Raw genomic sequence first — 21,428 nt, 5'->3', positions numbered from 1 at the left:
CTCTGCTCACCTTCCTATCCTTCAAGCAACAGATAGATTTGTTTTACAAAGGGCTTACGTTTTGTTTACAATTCACAGTTTGTGAATTTTGCACCTCATTATGCAATTAGAAAATGTTTAATTCTCAGCTTATCCTAAACACTTCTTTTGAGCAATGATGTGAATTGATCTGGATGCTTGTGCTAATCTATCAGTAAAACATATATTAAATGGATAAAATTTGTTTCCTAAATGTACACTGAGGTGAAAGGAGCTCCTGCAAATGGCTTTTCATAGCCCTATCTCCCTCCTATAAGGAACAAAATGTTATGTAAAGCTGCCAAGATTTGTGTTGCACACAGAAAAACACCCATTAATCCCGGGGTTTATCCAAATGGAATAGCTGGTATTAACAAAGAAGCGGGGAGGATATTTTATAATAATCTTTCAGCTGGTGTGCTGAGACAGGTTTGAAGGGGATTTTTGATGGGAGTTGGCCAAAGTGCTTTGGATGAGAGGAGGAATCACAGGTTTGGCCCACGGACACTTGGACAGCTCTGCTGTCCCCAGGCTGGGCTCACACTCACTCGGGGCTTGCTCCCTTGTGGAGAAACATTTTCATTCCTAAGCTGTAGAGCTCCTGTGCATGCTTCCCTTGGCTTTGTTCATTTAGAGCCACTGGTTACACTGCATTCTGCTCTTTTTACCTATTTTTTTTATTACCCATTACCTATTTTTTAATCTATTTTTCAACCTGAAAAAAGTATTTGCACATTGAGAAAAATACTCTTCAGTCAGGGCGGTCCTTAAAAACTCTCTTTTTAAAATCAGCTTCCTAAAGCAATGGACTGCACAGGCTTGAAAAGGAAAATCAGCTTCAGGTGCTGCCAGCACGACAGGATTCAATGCCTTTCCCTTTCTAGCCCTTTGGTTGTGTGGGACGCTGAAATCCTGGAGCTGCTCTGGCCCCTCTCAGGCGTTAGGGCAGCCAAGGGCCTGCTCTGGCCCTGATTTATTTGGGATCTCTGCCTCATCCCCACGGGCCCTGGGCTCTGCTGTGTCCTCACAGCTGCCTCGGGGATCTCCTCCCACGAGACCTCTGAATGTCTAACACCCCTAATGAGCCTTTTTTTTTCCTAGTTAAAGGCCTCTAGATATTTTTATTCTCATTTTTTTGGAAGCTGCCGTGGGATGAGTTCAGGGATAACTCGCAGCATTCTGTGTCCTCCAGGGGAGAGGCTGCAGCCCAGCTCCCAGAGGGTGCAGGCTGGAGGGAGCTCCTCCGGCTCCAGCGGCCCTTTGCTGATCCACATCAGCCCAACATCTGCTCCTGTGAGCAGAACTCAGCCCAGGGCTCCACATGACACCGAGCAGGAGCCAAATGCATCAGCAGAGCTCCAGAGTGCCTCTGCAAGAGCACAGCCTGCTCTGATCTCAGCCACTCCGCTTTAAATCACTTTTTATTTCCTACAACATTCCATTGGGGGATTGCCTTTCATTTGCATTGGTGTGTTTGCTACAATTCAGCCCGTGAATGTTCAGTTTTTCATGTGCTAAATCACAGCTTTTGCAGACAAATTTGTGGGTCATGACGTGACCAGTGACAAAAATGTTCCTTGGTACAGAGCTGGAGTAGATCCCAAAAATCCATCAGCTGCAAATAGCCCAAGAAGAAGAGGAATCAATCCTCCATCAGCAGATTGTGGAGCTGCACTTCCCTGCTGGTGTCCAGCTGCTTTGCCTTTCCAGCACGATTTCCTATTAAAGGAAAGGGAAAAAATTCATTTGAGATAAAAATGAAGCAATGGTTACTGAAATGAGCCATGTCAGGGAGATCCAGGGATGTGGTCTTTCCATGTTCAAACAAATCCTTGTAGCAGTGCTGATGGTGGGACAGGGACAACAAAATGCTTCTGTCTCTGGTTTGGGGGGAGTTCAGTAATATTTCTAAAAGGAAAGGAAAAACTTCTGATCTGCTGGCAGGTCTGGGAGCTGCAGTATTCTGGGTCCTGTTCTACTTGACTGCAGAAAGGGAATTTGCTTTTCCATCCTTAATTCCTCAGGTTTCCAGAAGGAAGGCTGATCATGGGAGCTGTGTTTGAGAAATCAATCTACACAAATGCTCAGGTAATTAAATGGTGGGAGGTGTTAGGTGATGTGATTCTTGTTGGACACAGAACCACTGCTAGGATCATGAAAACAGAGACATTTTGGGGAGCATCTCAGGTTCCAGCTCTTATTCCTGGCTGTTAACACTGCCAGGGAGCAGAGTTTAGCTCATAAAACAGCACCAAACCCAAGATGCAACAAAAATGTAAATGTCCAGATGCAGATTGCTATTGTCAGTGCTGTGTCTCGGGCTCATTTTGAAAGGAAACTCGAATCCATGGCTGAATAAGGGATTTTGAAAGGCGCAGGGCTTGGTGTTGAGCAGAGAAATGAAAATACTCCAAGTTTGCATCTCTCTTTGTTCCGCTGTAATGGAGAAAATGAGTGCTCTGAGCAGCAGCACTAACGAGGCCCATTCTCCCAAGGCTCAGGGCTGAGATTTCCCTGATTTTCTGATGGCTGATAAATGGTAATATTTCTGTTCAGCTTTTCTTTTGAGGGGCAAGAATGGGCACATAATTTTCCTGAATTAGGCAGCGTTTCAGCAGCTTCAGGAATCTGTGCCTCCGTCAGATCACTGAGATCAACCCTTTCTTTGAATGCTCATTATTCCTCTTTATATTCAAATCCCACCCCATCTGTGAACTGGGAACCAGAGCTCTTCCAAATCACAACCAACGTGGGGAAAATGGGAATTCCCTCTTAGGAACCTGCTTGTTTGGGCACTTTGGGCATCACTCACTGTTAGGAATTTTCAGTGCCACAAAACTTCATCTTAATGCACGATGAAAACAAATGTGGGCTTTACCCAAAGAGCAGCAACATATTTATATTTATATTTATATTTATATTTATATTTATATTTATATTTATATTTATATTTATATTTATATTTATATTTATATTTATATTTATATTTATATTTATATTTATATTTATATTTATATTTATTTATATCTATATTTATAGTTATAGTTATAGTTATAGTTATTTCTAGTTCTAGTTCTAGTTCTAGTTATACAGTTATAGTTATAGTTATTTCTATTTCTATTTCTATTTCTATTTCTAGTTATATAGCTATAGTTATATTTAATATTAATATTAATATTTATATTTATATACATGTATATTTCTATTTCTATTTCTATTTCTATTTCTATTTCTATTTATTTCTATTTCTTATATTTAAATTTAAATTTATCAAATTGAAAATAATCTCTGAGAATAAGCCCATCAGTGCTGCAATGAGGCAGTTTTTGTTCAAAAAAAGCGATTTTTAGCTGTGTGCTTTGAGCCTCTCGGAGAGCTCTCGGGCTCCCCTGGTCTCCGTTTGAATTTGCAGCCCGATGGTTTCGTTTTGACGAGCTGCAGGAAGCCTCACACACCACAAGATGTCTCAGCGAGGAAACACACATGATACAAGTATTTTTAAATAATATTTCTCAAATTTCCGGTGTTTTCCTCGGGTTTTCCTTCGTGCTTGACAGGGGCTTTCAGCAGCACGCGAGGAAGCCAAGCCTGTACAAATTTACCCGTTAGCGTGGGCAACAAATGGATATTTTAAACTATCAGTGATCCAAATGAGTCAGTGGAAAACCTTAAGTGTCAGAAGAAAAGGCTCAATGTTGGTGACAGCTGAGAAATTGTAAATTTTCCTGTGTAGGTAAAACGGAAGAGTTAAACTATAATTAATTTCCACATCGTTTGACTTTAATATGTTCAATATTTTAAACTATTGACACTCAGGATGACGACTGATCAGAGCTGCTGCGAGCAGACAGTCCTTTGCAGTGTTTTCTCCAAAGTTACATTATCTTTATGGCCTGATATTATTTATCTGTGGAACTGCTGCCTTCAGCTTTGACCGTTCAGGGAGAGCAGGGAAGTTCCCCTGTGAGCCCCGGGAGGGACTGCACACACGAAATGTTGATTTTAAAAGAGGAGCAGCCTCAGCTTTTGCACCAGAGTGCAAAGTTAACGGCTGGGAAGATTTTTTTTTTTTTCCTTTCTATTTCTTTGTGTTTCTTCAACACTCAGTACTTTGGCCTGAGAATTTTCTCACTTTTCATTTCGCTTCCCTTTCTCATGGTACTGCTGTCATTTATCTTCCCTCACCACCCCTCCAGGTTAACTCCTTAAATTCTTCTTCTGTAATTATTTCTTTTTTTTTTTTCACTTTTTCAGAGAATTCAAGATGTGTAAATACTGATGGGCACATAAAAATGGTGTGACCACCCATGGACATTTTAGGTAAATTAAACCTTTTTTATTAATCCTCAACCAAAGAAAATCCACGGGAATTCAACCCAAAATTATTCCCTTTATTGTTAATCTTCAGCAAAGGGAAATCCACATGAATTCAGCCCAAAATTATTCCCTTTATTGTTAATCCTCAGCAAAGGGAAATCCATGTGAATTCAACCCAAAATTATTCCCTTTATTGTTAATCCTCAGCAAAGGGAAATCCACGTGAATTCAACCCAAAATTATTCCCTTTATTGTTAATCTTCAGCAAAGGGAAATCCACATGAATTCAACCCAAAATTATTCCATTTATTGCTAATCCTCAGCAAAGGGAAATCCACATGAATTCAATCCAAAATTTTTCCCTTGTGCTGGGAAAGACATCCAGCCCTGAGCCACCCCACGAGGAGCCAGGCATTAATTGATCCTCTGTTAATGAAGCTGTTTGCAGAATGCCTTTATGTTTTGTGTTACATCCCAATGATACGAGGTATTTTCACAGCAGCCTGGCACGGCCCTGTAAGAAATAAAACTTCTCTGAGTTCTTGAGGGAAGGTTGAGAGACTCACATTCTTCAGCGATAAACGTGTGTGCTTTAGATAAAGTAACTGAAAACTATTGATTAAGGCACAGTTACCCTTTAACAGCCAAGCAGAATCGCAGAGGAGATTGGCCTTTGTCTGGATCGATAAAATCCTTGCTGCTGTTCCCAGCTAGAATTGCTGAAACCAAACATTATGCATGGCTCAGGTTTCAGAGCCAGGTGGGTTATTAAACTCACAAAATTACTTATTTTTGCAGGTATTTTGCCAGAATCGGGGTAATACAAGGCCTAGAAACTTCTCGTTGGCCAGGCATGTGAAAAGGGTAAAACGAAGTAAAAACAAGTCCACAAAAGGTTAAAACACAAGTAAAAACACAGAACAAAAAGATGATCTTTGCACCAATGAAAGCACCCTGTAAGACGAAAAGGGAGCAGATGAATAAGTGCGGGGAGAACAAGGAAATAATAAAAAATATTCATCAAAAGGCACGGCTCATAAAGCATTGTCAGGAGGTTTGCATACATCGTGGGAAAGGAGAGCTTGGAGGAAGGAGCTGGCAGAAAACAATGAAATGGGGCTGTAAATGTCTGTAAACGTCTGTAAATGTAAACGTCTGTAGGTCACTCCAAGCCTGAGGAGGGGCTGAGAGCAAACCCAAAAACCCAGGGGAAATCTGATAAGGAGACCATGGGAGCTGCGCTGCCCTTGGGACTCCTGGGGAAGGACAAGGACAGGGAGAAAGCCGGGTGCAGACAGGGAGGGGACACACAGGTGACAGGGCTGAGGGGAAGTGTGTCAGTCCAAGTGCCACAAACACATGAGGGATGAGCAGGAACACCGAGCACAGCTGTGGAACGGAATCTTGGAGAAACTGAAGCGCAAGGAATGCTCCGTTTGCTAAAATCCCCTGCCTTCAGAATGTGTCTGGGCTCGCCACTGTCCATGAATTTCCATTTGCAAATGGCCCCTGCAGTGTGGTGTGTGCTGAGGGCCTCCACCCTCCAGAATTTACATCCCAAATTGCAGCCAGCTGGCTCATCCAGGCTGTGGGATCTGAGGAGATGGATGTCCAGAATCCAAACAGGATACCTGAGCTGATTAAAGTGGAGGAAGCCTGATTGCAGCAGCACAGAACTCAGCATGGCCCATTTACTCGGGGAAAAAACCTGTTCAATGCCCACACAGCACTTCAAAGTGGTGCTGTCTCCTTTGCAGCACTCAGAACTTGTTTGACACTTGTTTGTCTCTCCTTTGGTTCAGTTACTTGTCTGAAATGAGATGGCACAGAGACATTTTGAGTGACACCAGTCATCTGATACTGGAGGAGCCTTGTCCTGCAGCCCTTAGACACCACGCTTCTCCCGGATTCTAAATTATGGGACTGTTGTCTCCCAGGCAAAGCAGGAGGGAGTGCTGCTACCCAAATTATTCTGCTGCTCCACACCTTCCCTTAAAATGGCATTTCATCCCCATTTCACCCCACTGGACCCATGTTCAATGAGCTCCATGAGTTATTCCTAAACTCAGAAACCTCAATGTGACTTCAAACCACAGGGATCTTATCCTGCCAACAGGACAGGGCCCATCTTCTGGGTCTGTCAGCTTTAAATGGTGCCATCCAAACACATCTCCCTGAGAGGGCACAGGGTCCTGCAGGCCCTGGGGTTCAGATCCTTCTATTCTGTGTCCCACTCGTTTTGTCACCTTGACTTTTCTGCCGGCACAAAGGATCAGGCACAGCAAACTCTTTAAGGAATAGGAGCAGACACTGAAGGGTTTGAGCCCTTCAGCTACAAAACACCTGCAGGAGACTGCCAGAACGCAGCAGTTAAAAATGCAAAACAGCCAGTGAGCGGATGAAAAAAATTCCCAAATCTGGAGCAAAATAAACATCTGACCCCAACAAACATCTGACCCCAACTCTTCAAGGCCTTTCATCCTTCTTTTTCCCAGACTTCAGCTCCACTGCCGCAGGGCTCTTCAGATTCTGATTTCTCACCATCTCAAAGCATCCCAAACCCTTCAAAAATCCTAAAAGTTTTCTAGTGAGTGATCGGTAAAAAACTGAAATAATAAATTAAGCCAAACTCATCCAGGAATGAATTATCCCTGAGCTGTGGGTTGGATTCTAGCACAGAATTCCTGAAACACCAAGGCAGAATTCCTGAAACACCAAGAATTCAGGCAGAATTCCTGAAACACCAAGACAATTCTGCTCGTGGTGTTCAGCCGAGCAGTCCTAACTCTGCAAGAGGCATGGAGCTGGAAACTTTGGAACCTCTGGAAGTCCATGGGTGTTATAATTTCACCCTGGAACATGTGATGGGATCAGATGTCCAACAATTCCCAGGCTTCCCGTGGGAGCACACAGCGCGCTGGGTTGAGCCTGTGCTCAGAGCGGAGCCCCAGTTCCCTTCCTCTGCACCTTCCCAGGATGTGCTGAGTGCCAGGGAGGTTTTTGCTCCAGGCTTGGAGCAGTGCGCTCCATCTCTGTCCCATCCTGAGGGAGCCCTGAGTGCTCGGCTGAGCCAAGCTCGATGGAACAGCCCTGGAGCTCCCAGAGCAGAGCAGCCCATGAAGCCCTGGCTCTGGATTGATGTCCCTTGCCAAAGGAACATTTATCTCCGTGGGGATCAGCTTTTTGTGCCTTAGCAGCCTTGCCTTTAAGGGATGGTCACTTTTCTCTGCCTCACTGAGGTTTTAATTAAGCTTTCAGGTATCTTATTCCTCTGAGAACCTGCGCCTCCAAGCCAGCCCCACTGATATTTATTTTAAACCTTTAAAATGATTCCAAAAGGTTGGGGTGTCCTTGGGCAGATGTAACAGGCCTGCCTTCACTTCTCTGGGAAACCAAGCTCTTCAAAAATGCAATTTCAAAATACTTGATATTCTGTGAAGTGAATGGAATTGAGTTTATTCCTTTCCTTTGAAGCATAATGTAAAACATTTCTTCAAGTTGATGTGAGTGTCATTTAGTGTAATTTGATAAGCTGCAGAAGGGCCTGTGTGCCTGAGAGCTGATTCTCATTTCTAGCTGCATGAGCTGGTCTATTTTATGACTTTATTTCTCCTTTCAGAACTTGCTTCTTGGCTAATTTGAGACCCTGGTACACCCTCATTAAATCTCTCAGGAGTGTTTCTCCCTGAGGAAGTCCTGAGGCCACAGAAGTAAATTCTGCTCTATAACAGACGCGTGATCAGATTAAGAGAATTCACCCCATACACATGCAAACAGTTATAAATGTATCAATATGCACTACCACACTTTTAAACATTGAATTTTTTGGCCTGGAAAACCAACATTAATGACTTTTAAAGATCTTTTTAGGGACAGAAGATGATATTTCCTATTGAGTCCAAATCACCAGAGCGGGCAATGAGAAATCCAGACATTTGCTCTGCTTTTAGCAAGAGTCTCAGCATGACTCAGGATTTAGCCCCTGGAAATTAATTAGTCTCAGTATTAATAACAGCTACTATTGGGAAACTTCCCTTTGTTTACTGTTTCAGCAAACCCAGCTGATGTTTTTTGTCTTTGAATAACCCGTGCATGAGACACCAGGGTATGTCTGGGTGATTTTACTGCTGCTTCACCCTTTTATAACTTGACATTCCTGTCTGTTTATTAGTAAGAATGACATGTAAACTTCTTACTTCCCACCTACTTCCTTGGTGTTATCCTGAAACAAAAAATGAGAGCACAATGAGAGCCATGGCTTCTCCAGAGCTTAGGTCTGGGAAATCAGCACAAAACCAACGGGATCCAGCTGTTCCCTGGCTGGTCCCCTGTGAGGAGGGCAGTGCAGCAGTGCAGGAACAAGGGGAGCAGCACGTGGGTCTCTGGGACAATGGGAGGTCACAGCTGCACCTTGGGGACAGCACTGGAGCCAGGCTCTGTCCCGGGCTGGGTGAGGAGCTCCTCCTGCTCGTCACCACCTCTCTGCAGGAATTGTTTCTACAATGCACAAACAGCCAAATTCTCTTGGACATAACTACAGCTGAAGCTCTCACCCACTCTGTTTTCAAATAAGAAACACATCCACAGAGCATTTATTACAAAACAGCATTTGATCACTGCTGACCAAATGACTTGGCTGGTGTACATCTTGCAAAAAATTGAATCCTCATTTGATTTAAGCCACTTAAACGCTGCTCACCTATTTTATTTCCATGTGCTCGACTGCCACTTTCTCATCATTCAACTTGAATAGCCTTAAGTAAATAAAAAAATAATAATAAAATGCTACAGAGTCCCATCTCAGGTACGAGATATCCCATCAGGTATATCAAATATCTGCAGGTATAACAGTAGAATTTAATATAGTCGAAGTCCTTTATAAATATTTATGTATAAAAGTTCTTCAGAATCCAGTATTTCCAGATTCAATCTGTCCAACAAAATATGTTAAGAGTCACCAGAAGTGGATGATAGAAATCCTTAAAAGGAGTTGAGTTCCTTCAGGGTGATGAAAGTCTCCTTTGACTTCTTGTACTGCCTGGCAAACGTGGCCACCCTCTGCAGAGCTTCTGCCAGCCCCTCTCCCGTGGTGGCACAGCAGGGCTGCACGTACCAGTTCCTGTCACTGCAGTACTTCTTCATCTTGAGCTTCCTGGTGATCTCCTCGGCGTTCAGAGCTCCAGGCAAATCCTGCTTGTTCGCCAGCACGACCACCGGGACGTTTTTTATGGATTCATTCTTTAAAATGAGCTCAAATTCCCTCCTGGACTCCTCCAGCCGCCGCTTGTCAGAGCTGTCCACCACGTACAGCAGCCCGCCGGCGTCTTCCAGGAAATTGCTCCAGAGCTCTCTCATTTTCTTCTGTCCTCCAACATCCCAAAACGTCAGCGTGAAATCTTTCCCTGCTTCGATCATATCCACATTGAAGCCGATCGTTGGCATTGTTATGAAAACGTCTTTATACCTGAATTTGTAGAGCAGCGTGGATTTCCCCGCCGAGTCCAGCCCCAGCATCACGATGTTGGCCCCCTTCACCGAGGGCTTGGCATTCTGGAGGCCCATTTATCCCGGGGACTCCTCTGTTCCAGGGATATTCCCCCTCTTCCCTGGAGCCACTTTGTGCCGCTGCCTTTCCCCCTGCTGAGGTGAGGCACAAGCAGAGAGGGAGAAGAGGCAGCTGTGAGCTCTGGAGCAGCCGGAGCTCTGCACAAACACACTTTTATCGAGGTGATAAGGAGCCACGAGGCTTCGGAAGGCGCGGAGCTCCGTGCCAAGCCTGTGGGTGGGACTGGGATGAGTAACCACGGCCCCACTGGCATAGGCACAAAGGTTACAGGCTGACAGCTTGTTTGAACAGAGCCACATTCCCAGCACCTGCAGCCTGATCCGTGGATTCCCTGACCACGGCCAGGTCCTGGCTCCGAGAGAATCCCCCTGAGCATCCACAGCCATCTGGGAGAAAAATGAGATTGATGCCTTAAGCTTTAGCTTTTATATTCTGATATCTTATATTCGGACTCTGTGCAGTTCTGAGGTTCATGTGAAGTGTTGGTAAGTGCTCTTCACAGAGCAGGTGGGCAAGACAATTCCTGCTCCAGCTGGGCACCAAGGACAAATGCTCCAAAGCTCAGCCCAGGAGCACAAACAGCGTGGGCTGCAGAGAGAAAAACAAGCAGGGTGGGAGTGCCTGGGCTAAAGCTGGAACTGGACAATGAACTGCAAGGTGCAAATGGAGCAGAGCTGAGCCAAGGCAGAGACCCCGGGAGCGCTCGTGCATTTTGGGACCATTTGGGTTCCTCTTGGGGGCAGCCCTGGCTGGGCTCTTGTGCTGCCCAAGGTGGATCCATGGAGGAGATGCTTTGAATAAATCCCTGCTTTATTCTGGAGCTCTGTCCAGCCTCTGCTCCAGGGCAGCCTGCACAGGGCATCTAGAAATGAACACAAGCAGTGAGGAGGGGAGATTTAAGATTTAAGATTTGTCCATAGCCACAAAATGAGCAGGCAGCTGATTTATCAGTGCGTCTCATCTCCCACAAACCGATCTTAGGTGGTCTCGAATGTGAGTTCCAACCCATGGACTCAATGAAACCCTAAGTGAACTCCACTAAACCTGGGCTCTGCTCTAAGCAGCTGCCTCATTGGCTCCTCCTGCCAGGGCTGTAAACTCAGGGAGTTTGTTTGTGTTGGTGAATGAGTTCTACTGCACCCCACAAGGTGGAGCCTAAATACAAAGCTTATGGTCTGCTCATCGCTGAGATCCCGCTGCCTCGCACTAAAAATTCCCGTTACCTTCATTTTGCTCTTCTCCGTGGCTGCCCAATGAAGATTTCCTTCAGGAATGGGTCAAGAAGAGAGGAAATAACCAAGTCTTGATCATTTATTTTGGCCACCACTCTGAGTAGCAGAATAAAACAAGAGGAGATAGAAAATGTAGTCAGCTATTAATGAGTTCCTATTGACCATTCATTTTCCTGATAGTGGATGCACGTCGGGCTGCTCTGACACATCCTGAGTACTGCAGGAGTTGCCCTTACACCCAGGAAACCATTTCTCTTTGCTTCAGAAAGTCCAGAATCAGCAAAAAGACGTAAAGGTCTTGCAACAAGCTGCTGACTGATAGAGCAATCATTTCGATAATTACGACACTGGTTGCGTAAAATCCACCTCAGCCCTGACAGACAAGTTATAATCTGGTTCCTCTCGAGGCTAAAAGGGTTAGAGCAGGACTAACTGGGGGCAACGAGAGATGACAGTGATGCACTCCCTACTGCACGTTTTTCATAGTTAATAACACGGATGGATTACGTGTGGGGCTTTTCAGGAGCAGGTCAGGATGTGTTAAACCAGGGAGGAAAGTGTTTGTATTTCTTTATGAATGAACGGACACGAATGAATTGAAAGATGGAGAGGCAGCAAACCGCAGAACATAGGGTTAACATGTCAAATGGATCAGAATTCCCTGGTGCAATTCCAATAAAATATGGATACCTTGGGCAAGGCATGGATGGTCTGTCCCCAGCTGCGATGTGAAGATCACTCACAGTTCTCTGCTCTGGGTGCTCCACGTGCCCTGGGTGTTTATGATCACAGCTGTTATTTCCTCCATCAGCCGCCTCTTCAAAGCAGGGATGGAGCAGAGCCTGATTTTTATGAGCTAATTCGTGTGGGGCTCTGCAGGTTTCTGACCGTGCCAGAGCCGCTCTCAGGAAGGGATCCCCGCGCTGCTGCCGAGCTCAAAGCGCAGGACAGAGCCCTCCACGCTGCCCCGGGAGCCGGAGCGGACGGAACCTCCGCCTCTGCTCGGTCCGAGGGTGGGCTGGCTCTGCCAGGCTGCGACCACCTCCCCTGTGCTGAGCTTGCGTTCGTTCCCCTGCAGAACCAGAGCCATAAACCCGGGACAGCTGACTGAGCACTGACTAATCTGAGCTGCGGCTCTGCCCTGTAACCCTTTCCTAAACCGAACGGCTGAACGTAAACCCTGCTCGTCCAGGCAGGGTATCCCAGCTGTCCCCGAAGCCACGGGGCGTGATGGATGCGCTAATTAGGCAGCGCATCCTCACTGGGGGCACTTCCAGCGGCCGAGGCACCAAGGGGAGGCGGCTCCGCTGGCTCTGCCCGGCCCGGGCTGCCGGAGGGACGCCGGGGAGCCGGTCTGGGCTGCCGGGGAGGGCGGAGGAGCGGGCACCGCTCGGGGAGGCGGAAGAAGGAGGCGGCTCCTCCCCGCTGCGGCCGCCGCGCCCGGCCCGGAGCGCCCCGAGCGGGACACGGTAACGGGGATGGGATGGGGATGGGAATGGGAATGAGGATGGAGAGCGGGGAGGCAGCCCTCGGGCAGCCCAAGGTGGTGAGATGCGTGCGGGGGAAGCGCGCAGTGCGAGCGAGCGCGGCTCGGAAAGCCGAGAAAAGGGCTGGGATGGGTGCCTGGGCTCAAAAGGGCTGGGATGGGTGCCTGGGCTCGGGTCAGACAGCCGAGAAAAGGGCTGGGATGGGTGCCTGGGCTCGGCTCGGAAAGCCGAGAAGGCGCTGAAGCGGTGCCTGGGCTCGGCAGAGGGCGGCACAGCCCCGCACAGCCCCGCAGCATCCCCTCCTGCCCCGCCGCACAGCCCCGCCGGTCCCCGCGCTCCGGAAAGGCGCCCGGGACCGGGAGCAGCGATGGAGCGGGCAGCAACGAGTGACAGCGAGGCGCTGGTAATGGTCTTTTAAAGGGTTTTTTATTTTTTAAAATAAAACCCTTGAAGTTTTGTTACATTAGAGCGTGGCAGTCCGGGGTCTTGCAGAATTGCCTCTAGTTTCGATTGGTTTTGAGTTTAAAACCGTGGAATCAGTGGCTGCTTTGGGCTGGAAGGACTTTAAACATTATCTCGTTCACCTGCTGCCGTGTGCAAGGACACGTCCCACAGTCCGGACTGCGACCAAGCCAGCCTTAAATAATACATTTCCAAATTATTTCTTCTGGCAGCTTTAAAAATTATTTATTTTCCTATACACCTATTATGATGGTATTTTAAAATGATCATATTGGATTATTGGTTTTTATAATTAGTAATATTTAATGAATATGAGAATTTCCTGCCTTTTTCCTGCCCAAGCATGTCCACATTCCACATTCCCCTACCTGGGTGGAGATGGATCTAAATCCCTGTGGAGCATTCTGAGCCTTGTGTTGCCTCACGTTTATTTGAAAAGTCACCAGTTTTATCTTTTGGCACAATCTCAGCTTGGAAGAAAATGAAAGTAATGCCCGGGAAGGAGCTGCCATCCACAGCTGGAAGGGAGAAAGTGCCAGCACGAAGTCTGGAAGTGGAGGAGGGGCTGGAAGGGCAGAGCCTGCACCATGACCAGCAGAAGTGCTCAGACCTCGCTGACTCAGCTGCCTCACTTTGCTTCAAGCAAATAGGAGAAGGTGGGGATTAATGTCCCTGTGTGGCTGGGGTTTCCTGAAAGACCTGAACTGATGTTTATTTTCACAGATTTTTCCTTATGTAGCAGATCAGGACTTGTCTCCAATTTTGTTGTTCAGAGTGTCATGAAACCAGGCTTTTCTTCCTATAAAAATCAAAATATTTATAATATTTTTTTTCCATTAGGCAGCCAAGAATTGATCAAACGGATCAGTTTTAAATGATGAGCTTTAAAGTTGATAATCAAAATAAATGTTATTGATCTGAAATCAAATAATAAGCACTGATACACAACTTAGGTTATTTTCTTCCAGTATGTATTCTCCTACTGTCCACTGGAAGTCAGGTTGATGCATAAAAAGAGAAGATTCCTATTAGTTAATTACTGATTTTGAGAGGAATCAGTCCAAAATTCTTCTATTTAAATGCTTTGTATAAAATTGCTTTAATCCGTTTTAAGGCCATTGTTGGTGAAATATTCTCCAAATGCTTCCTTTGAAGGATGATTCATTTAAAATCAGATCCCACACAGAAACACGAGGCAGGTGGGCTCTGGAAAATCAAATTCCCCTGAACTCCACAGTGCTGTTCTGGGTGTCGGATTTATTTGTCAAACCTAAAACATTTCTGAGCCCTGTGGTGATATTTTTGAAGATAAAGAGTAATTAATTGTGCTGTGAATTCAAACCTTCTATTATCCTGACTGTGTCTTTGTGTGTGCTCGTGCAGGATAAATATTATTACTGCAAACACCAGAAACCATTTGGAATTCCCACAGTTAGGCACTGGAGTTATTTTGGCTTAAAGATGTGTAAAATAGATGATAGAGCACGTGTAGTTCTAAGGAAATAAAACTACATGAGGGTACAGGGGTTTGGTTTTGAACTGAATTTTGGTTTTAAACTGAATTTTGTGAAGATTTATCCATTGGAATCTCTAATCCTGACACTGGAACAGCAGCTTCAGCACGGATTCCACAGGCGTTTGGAAAGACCTGCTGTGGATTTGTGCGCCTCAAATCCAAAAATTGCCTGGCTAATGGTAAAAACAGTCATGATTTTGGTCAAAACCAGCTTTAGTACATCACTTGATTTAAGGAAATTGATTTTTACCTTCCCTCTCCCCCTCAGAACAAGCAGCTGCTCACGCCTTGAATGAGAATGAAATACTTGCTCGTAATTCTGCTTTCTTGTCCCTTGTGCTCCAGCTCATGAAGATCAATCAGACTTCCTGTGTCTAACAGAAAAACCAAAATTCTGAGGGTCTGGGCATCCATTTCCTGAGCGTTGGCTGGGTTTTGTGCACGGTGTTGTGTCCTTGAGGTGGAGTCGAGTCAAGGCGTGGTGCTGAGATCCCTGGATCACAGCCCTTGGAGCAGATCCTGGCTGGAGATCAGGTCTGTGCGGGGAGGGATCTGCAGGGTGAAAGCCACGAGCTTTCAATGCAAGCCCTGCTCATCAAACCCTGCTGAGCAGGGGCTCCGTGTCCTGCTCATCAAACCCTGCAAACCCTGCTGGGCACGGGCTCCGTGTCCTGCTCAGCAAACCCTGCAAACCCTGCTGGGCACGGGCTCTGTGCCCTCTCAGCAAACCCTGCTGGGCAGGGGATCCGTGCCCTGCTCATCAAACCCTGCTGGGCAGGGGATCCGTGCCCTGCTCATCAAACCCTGCTGGGCAGGGGATCCGTGCCCTGCTGCCATCCCTGGGATCAGGGCTGTGACAGCTGGATCAGGAATGCTTGCCTTGGCTGGTACCACCTCACAACTCCAGCTGGCACTTCAGCCAACACAAGGAAAAGGGAATGTTTGACTAACAGCACTCTGAATGCCACTTTCTCCTTTCTTCCTCAGCAAGGAAGGTGCTCCAAGACTCATGGAACAGATTGAGGGACACCAGCAGATCCCGACCATGATCCCGGTCCCGATCAATGCCTCGTACATGAGACCTTTGAAACGGATTTTCCTGTTGCTGCTGGTGTTTTCCCTGATCACCATGTGGTACATAACCTTCTCCCCCAGGGCTGGCCCGGAGGACGCGAACCCTCTGTACTTCTACGAGTACGAGCCCGTGTACCGGCAGCCGCGCCCGTTCACGCTGCGCGAGCGCCCCAGCTGCGCCCACCTCCACCCCTTCCTGGTCATCCTGGTGGCTTCCAGCCCCAGGGACGTGAAAGCCAGGCAGGCCATCAGGATCACGTGGGGCTCCCGGGACTCCTGGTGGGGCCAGCACATCCTGACGCTGTTCCTGCTGGGGCAGGACACGCAGAGGGAGGACAGGGCGGCAGCGCTGGCGGTGGAGGACGAGAGCATCCTCTACGGGGACATCATCCGCCAGGACTTCGTGGACACTTATGACAACCTCACCCTGAAGACCATCATGGCTTTCCAGTGGTTCTCCGAGTTCTGTTCCAACGCCAGGTTCTTCATGAAGACCGACGCCGATGTCTTCATCAACACTCCCAACCTGGTGAAGTTCCTGCTGCAGCTGAATTCCTCGGAGAACGTTTTCACCGGGTACCCCCTCATCGAGAACTTTGCCTACAGAGGAGGCTTCGACAGCAAAAGGTACATCTCCTACCAGGAATATCCCTTCAAGCTGTATCCTCCCTACTGCAGCGGCCTGGGATACATCCTGGATGGAAAACTGGCTCTGAGGACTTACGAGCTGATGGGCCACGTCAAGCCTCTGAAATTCGAGGATGTTTATGTGGGAATCTGCTTAAATCTACTCAAAGTCAACATCACTATTCCAAAAGACGCAGAACAATTCTTTCTGTATAAAATCGACTTTGATATCTGCAAGTACAGACATTTGATTGCAGTTCATGGCCTTACATCGAATGAACTGATCCAGTTTTGGCAGGATTTGTCATCCAACACTTCCTTTGATTGTGAATTTCTTTAGAACCTTCAATTTGCTGTAAGAGTGGCCTCTAGAGAGGACTCTGCCTGCTGGGGCAGCGTTTCTCCAGGGCATTGCAGTGCTTTTCAACACAAATGGGGATTCACAAAGCGCTTTCCCAGGCGTGTATCCCACACCCAGAGGCTGCCTCGGAATGCTCTGTCCCGTCTGCCTCTGCTGCCTTTCCGTGTGCTCGCAGCAGCCTTGGGATTCCCCCCTGAATCTTCCGGAATGTACGAAATGCCATCGAGGAAAGATGTTCCTGCCAAGAAAGCAGCTTGGAGGATGCTTCCTGCAATCCTGCCTGGATTGGTTTTATTGTTTTATTGCCACTCTCCTTTATTTGTTCTCTGCCCAGCGTGGAATTTAACCCAACCCAGCCTTGTTTTCTGTGTAAGCCTCCTGGGACTGTCACACCTTGTTATTTAAACGCGTCATCTCCACAACGCTCCCAGGAGTGTTCCCAGCCTGGGCATCCCGTGGGATCTGCAGGAGCTGGTGAGAAATGCTGGAAATGTGCTGCACTTTGTGTGTGCATATCAAATGGAATGACTTTGGTGCCTCCGCGGGTGTTCCCAGACCAGGGGGATGGAGTGGAGCTCACGATCAATCTGGACATCCCAGAACCACTGGGATCATCAATCCCCCCAGCCCTGTGTGTGTGTGCCACGCATCCCAGGAGTTTTGGAACCCTGTGGGGAAGATGAAAAACCATTTCTGCTGTGATTTACGCCTGTTTCTAGATAAGCTTTTTAGTTCCAGTTCGAAAGTGCAAAAAAGGAAGAAATCCCCCCATTGCTACCTTCAAGAAGACCAACTCCTCCCCGTGTGTAAAGACCGCTTTTTAATCACTTTATTCATATCAGCAAGGCCCAGTTTTCAGTAGTTTACACTTCTAATGGACAACGATACAGAGTTTGCAATTGCATGAACAGAATTAACCTGGACACATCCACTACACGGGGGAGGGACTGCGGAGACGTCCTGGCCACGCTCCCAGGGCTTCCCCCTGGGCTGGCACCACCCCAAGCCCTGGCAGAGCCCAGGGCTGCCCAGAGCTGCAGCAGCAGGGCTCAGGGGTCACCAGGGCCTCCAGCACCCAGCAGGCACTGCTGCCCTGGGCTCTGCTCCACAGCTGCACCTGGGGCTGGGGTGGAATTTCAGGATGGGCTTGTGTCTTTTTTTTTTAGGGATGAAAAAGTCTTGGGGACAACACTCTCCAGACAAGGGTTTCAGATGTCAGTGTTCTGATGGTGAAAAGGTCAAAGCTTGTAAAAAATAAAGGCTATATTTGTTTTCTTTTTTTTTTTTTTTGGGAAAATACAGTATTGCATAACTGAGGGAATGATGCTCTTGTATTCCTAGATCCAGGTGAAATTCCAGCTGTGCTGTGGGTTTAGGAGCTGGGATTTGATTGTTCTCTGAGCAGGTACTGGGAGAACTGCCTTGTTCTGTGATTGTTTGCACATCTCAAACCCCGAGCCCCTCTGTTCTTCTCTAAGCCTGCCATGTGAAATGCTGGGAAATAAATTATTTACCACAACAACACTGATACTACAGCACAGCTTGTATTGCTTTTTCCAAAATAAAAACGTAATTATGACCCTGCTGCCTTCAGGAAATGGATGAAGCAGAGAGCGCTCGTGGTGAGGCAGGAATGAGAGTCCTGGGGAGGTGAGGATGGCCAGAAATTCTCCTGTCACCTGCAGGAATTCGGGGTTTTTGTGCCCCAAATGTTGACACTGCTCACAGGTTCCAAGGCTTAGGTTTATACACAGTGATCTCTTTGTGCCACCTGAAGTTAACTGTCATTTACAGTGCCAGCAGCATTGGAAAAGCATCCATCCCGCTCCTGGTTTTCCTAAAAAAAAAACCTCATTTCCAAGTCTGGCTTGTATTTGACTCTGACTTTATTATTGCTTAAAAGGCTGTAGAATTCCTAACTGAGCTCCTGTTTCTGCTCAAAGCCATTCTTAGGGAAGTTTTTAGTGTGAGCAGCCCGGCAAAAGGTGAAAAACCTTGAAAGTATGAAACAATCTGGGTATTGAAGTAGGGAGGGGCCAAATTTTATTGCATCTGCCTAGAATATTGTACTAAAAACAAAATGTAAAACACAGGCTGAAGGTTTCCCAAATCCCCCCCAAAAGAGTTTGTTTTTTTCTCATGCAGCTGTATTAAATCAGAATTCAAAATATTTGTGATTTTGATAGGAAAACTGGGATTTTCTGACCTGAAAAGCCTAATAATAATAATAATAATAATAATAATAATAATAATAATGGTAATTCATTGGGCAAAGAAGTTTGGAAGTTGCTGCTGGGTGGGGAGCAGAAGTGGGTTCCAAGGTGAAATTCCCAGTCTGGATGTTATTTCAGAGGAGTTAAAATGCTGCAATGCTTTGTGTGCACCCTGGCACAAAGGAATTCCCCACAAATCATCCAGGATCTGGGGCAGCACTCCCTGTGCTCCGTGGAACAGCATGTTTGGGATATTTCCCTAAATTGTGCCTCACATTTATGGATGACTGGTGTCACAGAGGGTGCCTGTGTCCATGGATGAGACTCCACAGGCTTCAAAAAATGCAGGATTGGCCATGAAATATGCTTGAGGAAAAGTGCTTTAGTTCCCTGTTGCTGAGACAATTCCCAGAATCCCAGACTGGTTTGGGCTGGAAGGGACCTTAAAACCCCCCCTCACTCCAACTCCCTCAGGGCTGAGCAGAGCAGGCACAGGAGCTGCCCAGATCCATGAAATCCACACATTTCTCCCTCAAGAATTGCCCTCACACCTCTGTCTGTGGTTCTGGCAAGGCTCCAGCTGCACCCACCAGGTTTTGCTTCCCAGAGCACCCAGGTCATCCCCCAGAGCTGATCCCTGGGATTTGAAGTTGCCTCGGGAAAACCCGTGTTTGCCCACCCGCTCCCCTAAGCCTCGTCCAGTCAGCCCTGGAGAAATAACAGCAACAAGAGTTCGGCTGGTTAGGAACTGTCTGAGCAGATCTGCTTCTCTGGGGGCTCCAGAAAGGCCATTTCTGATGTCTTGGGCACGAGGGGCAGCAGCTCTGGGCTCTGCAGAGGCCAAACTCCAGCGGAACACTCTCACTCGGAATTTTGTTCAGAGGCTTAAAATCCTGCTTTGGGGGGTGAAAGGCTGGTGAGGTGTTTTTCCTGTAGTGTAATCACCCACTAAACACTTCTCTGTGTAAAACAAGTATCAGCTACATTAGCAACAAATCCATATTATTTAAAGCAGGGCTGTCCTGTATCCTGAGACACAAAATTCCCTTTTTTTTTGTTTTTTTGAGGCTGTGGCATTGGTGTTTCTGCAGCCAAGCTGATGCAGCGCTTTAATTCTGACTCCTGGATTCTAAAATCTTCACGACATTTTTAATTCCACCTCTGGAAATGGTTTAACCCTGCAACAACAGCAGCAGCGGGAGCTGAAATCCTTTATCCCGGGGGCTGCTGTGGGGTTTGTGGGAATGTCTCAGGCCAGCAGAAGGAGCCACGGTGCCACCAAGCTGGGGACAGGCTGGGACATTCCAGCCCTGCCAGGAATTCCAGGAAGGATCCGAGGGATGGGTGAACTCCACAGCAATCCGTGCTGCAGTGAGGGAATCATCAGAGCATCGCAGGGGAGTGACCTGGGACATCCCTGGGAACAGCCCAATTTGGGAACAGCCCAATTCCCCAGAGCTGGGAGCTGGGACACCCTTGGGAACAGGTAAATTTGGGAACAGGTAAATTTGGGAACAGCCCCATTCCCTAGAGCTGGGACACCCTTGGGAACAGGCAAATTTGGGAACAGCCCGATTTGGGAACAGCCCAATTTGGGAACACTTGAATTCCCTAGAGCTGGGACACCCTTGGGAACAGGCAAATTTGGGAACAGGTAAATTTGGGAACAGCCCAATTCCCCAGAGCTGGGAGCTGGGACATCCCTGGAACAGCCCAGTTCCTGAGCACTGGGACACCCCTGGGAACAGCTGAATTCCCAAGCACCGGGAGCTGGGCTATCCCTGGGAACAGCTGAATCTGGGAACAGCTCAATTCCCAGGCACTGGGAGCTGGGATGTCCCTGGGAACAGCCCAATTCCCAAGCACTGGCTCAGCCTCGTGGTTCGAGGTCCATTTGTCACTTCGGGCCATCGGAAGGGGCTCCTTGGCAGCCACTCCCCGTGCCCCGAGGCTCCAGCGGTGCCCAGGGCAGCTCCCTGCTTTTGGGAGGAGAGCAGCAGGAAGGCTGGAGCCCTGCTGCCACAGCCAGAGGGACATTCCTGGCCACAGCCCTTCCCAGATGGAGGATGGAGTGTTAAGGCAGCGGGAGAGCCCTGCATTGGTCAGGTTGCATAAGCAATATGTACAAGGAGTTCATCCTGTCAGCCTCCAGCTGTGTCACGACAGAGTTTGGCACAAATCAGCACCTCTGGAAAGCTGGAAATGCCTTCATTGGGAGGGAAAGCTTCCAGACCTTTCCAGCCAGGAGCACAGGTAGGCACTGCACACGGAGGTGGGAGACCACACAAAGCCTCTCACCTCCATCAGTCCTTCCTCTGTAAACCTGAAGCAGCTGAAGCTCCTTTTTTTAAAGCAATCAAAGCAAAAATCCCTGGGCTGAGCAGAGATTGTTGGCATGGATGGCTCTGGCCTGCCAGGGAGGGGGGGAGGAAGCTGAAGGTGCTGAGCCAGTTCCTGCTGCAGCTGCAGCCCCTTGGAGGTTGGCACAGGGCTGGTCGGGAGCTGCCTGAAGGACAGGGAATGATCCTGGAACGATCCAGGCAAACCTGCAAACC

General features: G+C 47.6%; 2 protein-coding genes across 5 annotated transcripts; one reads left to right on the top strand and one right to left on the bottom strand.

Moving 5' to 3' along the window:
- Nucleotides 1-7,937: 7,937 nt before the first annotated feature.
- On the bottom strand, nucleotides 7,938-10,431 carry ARL14 (ADP ribosylation factor like GTPase 14). Its single transcript, XM_038145910.1, has one exon. It carries the CDS (start codon nucleotides 9,895-9,897, stop codon nucleotides 9,316-9,318), a length of 582 nt encoding a protein of 193 aa, XP_038001838.1. The 5' UTR covers nucleotides 9,898-10,431; the 3' UTR covers nucleotides 7,938-9,315.
- A 1,128-nt stretch (nucleotides 10,432-11,559) lies between these two features.
- On the top strand, nucleotides 11,560-17,791 carry B3GALNT1 (beta-1,3-N-acetylgalactosaminyltransferase 1 (globoside blood group)). 4 transcript variants are annotated; one of them, XM_038145667.1, is made up of 4 exons: nucleotides 11,561-12,602; nucleotides 13,553-13,738; nucleotides 14,944-15,132; nucleotides 15,586-17,791. In XM_038145667.1, the coding sequence occupies exon 4, from the start codon at nucleotides 15,608-15,610 to the stop codon at nucleotides 16,637-16,639; it is 1,032 nt and encodes a 343-aa protein (XP_038001595.1). In that variant the 5' UTR covers nucleotides 11,561-12,602; nucleotides 13,553-13,738; nucleotides 14,944-15,132; nucleotides 15,586-15,607; the 3' UTR covers nucleotides 16,640-17,791. The 4 variants fall into 4 exon arrangements, with proteins under 4 accessions (XP_038001596.1, XP_038001595.1, XP_038001593.1 ...); XM_038145668.1 differs by lacking the exon at nucleotides 14,944-15,132 and having other exon boundaries at nucleotides 11,560-12,602; nucleotides 15,590-17,791; XM_038145665.1 differs by lacking the exon at nucleotides 14,944-15,132 and having other exon boundaries at nucleotides 11,562-12,602.
- The last annotated feature ends 3,637 nt before the right edge of the window (nucleotides 17,792-21,428 follow it).

The sequence above is a fragment of the Motacilla alba genome, chromosome 9, assembly GCF_015832195.1.
Source record: "Motacilla alba alba isolate MOTALB_02 chromosome 9, Motacilla_alba_V1.0_pri, whole genome shotgun sequence".
Classification (NCBI taxonomy): Eukaryota; Metazoa; Chordata; class Aves; order Passeriformes; family Motacillidae; genus Motacilla; species Motacilla alba.
This window is presented reverse-complemented; position numbering and strand designations above follow the sequence as displayed.

Coding starts and splice junctions, on each gene's coding strand:
- ARL14 (XM_038145910.1), bottom strand. CDS start 9,897: ATGGGCCTCCAGAATGCCAAGCCCTCGGTGAAGGGGGCCAACATCGTG.
- B3GALNT1 (XM_038145668.1), top strand. CDS start 15,608: ATGGAACAGATTGAGGGACACCAGCAGATCCCGACCATGATCCCGGTC.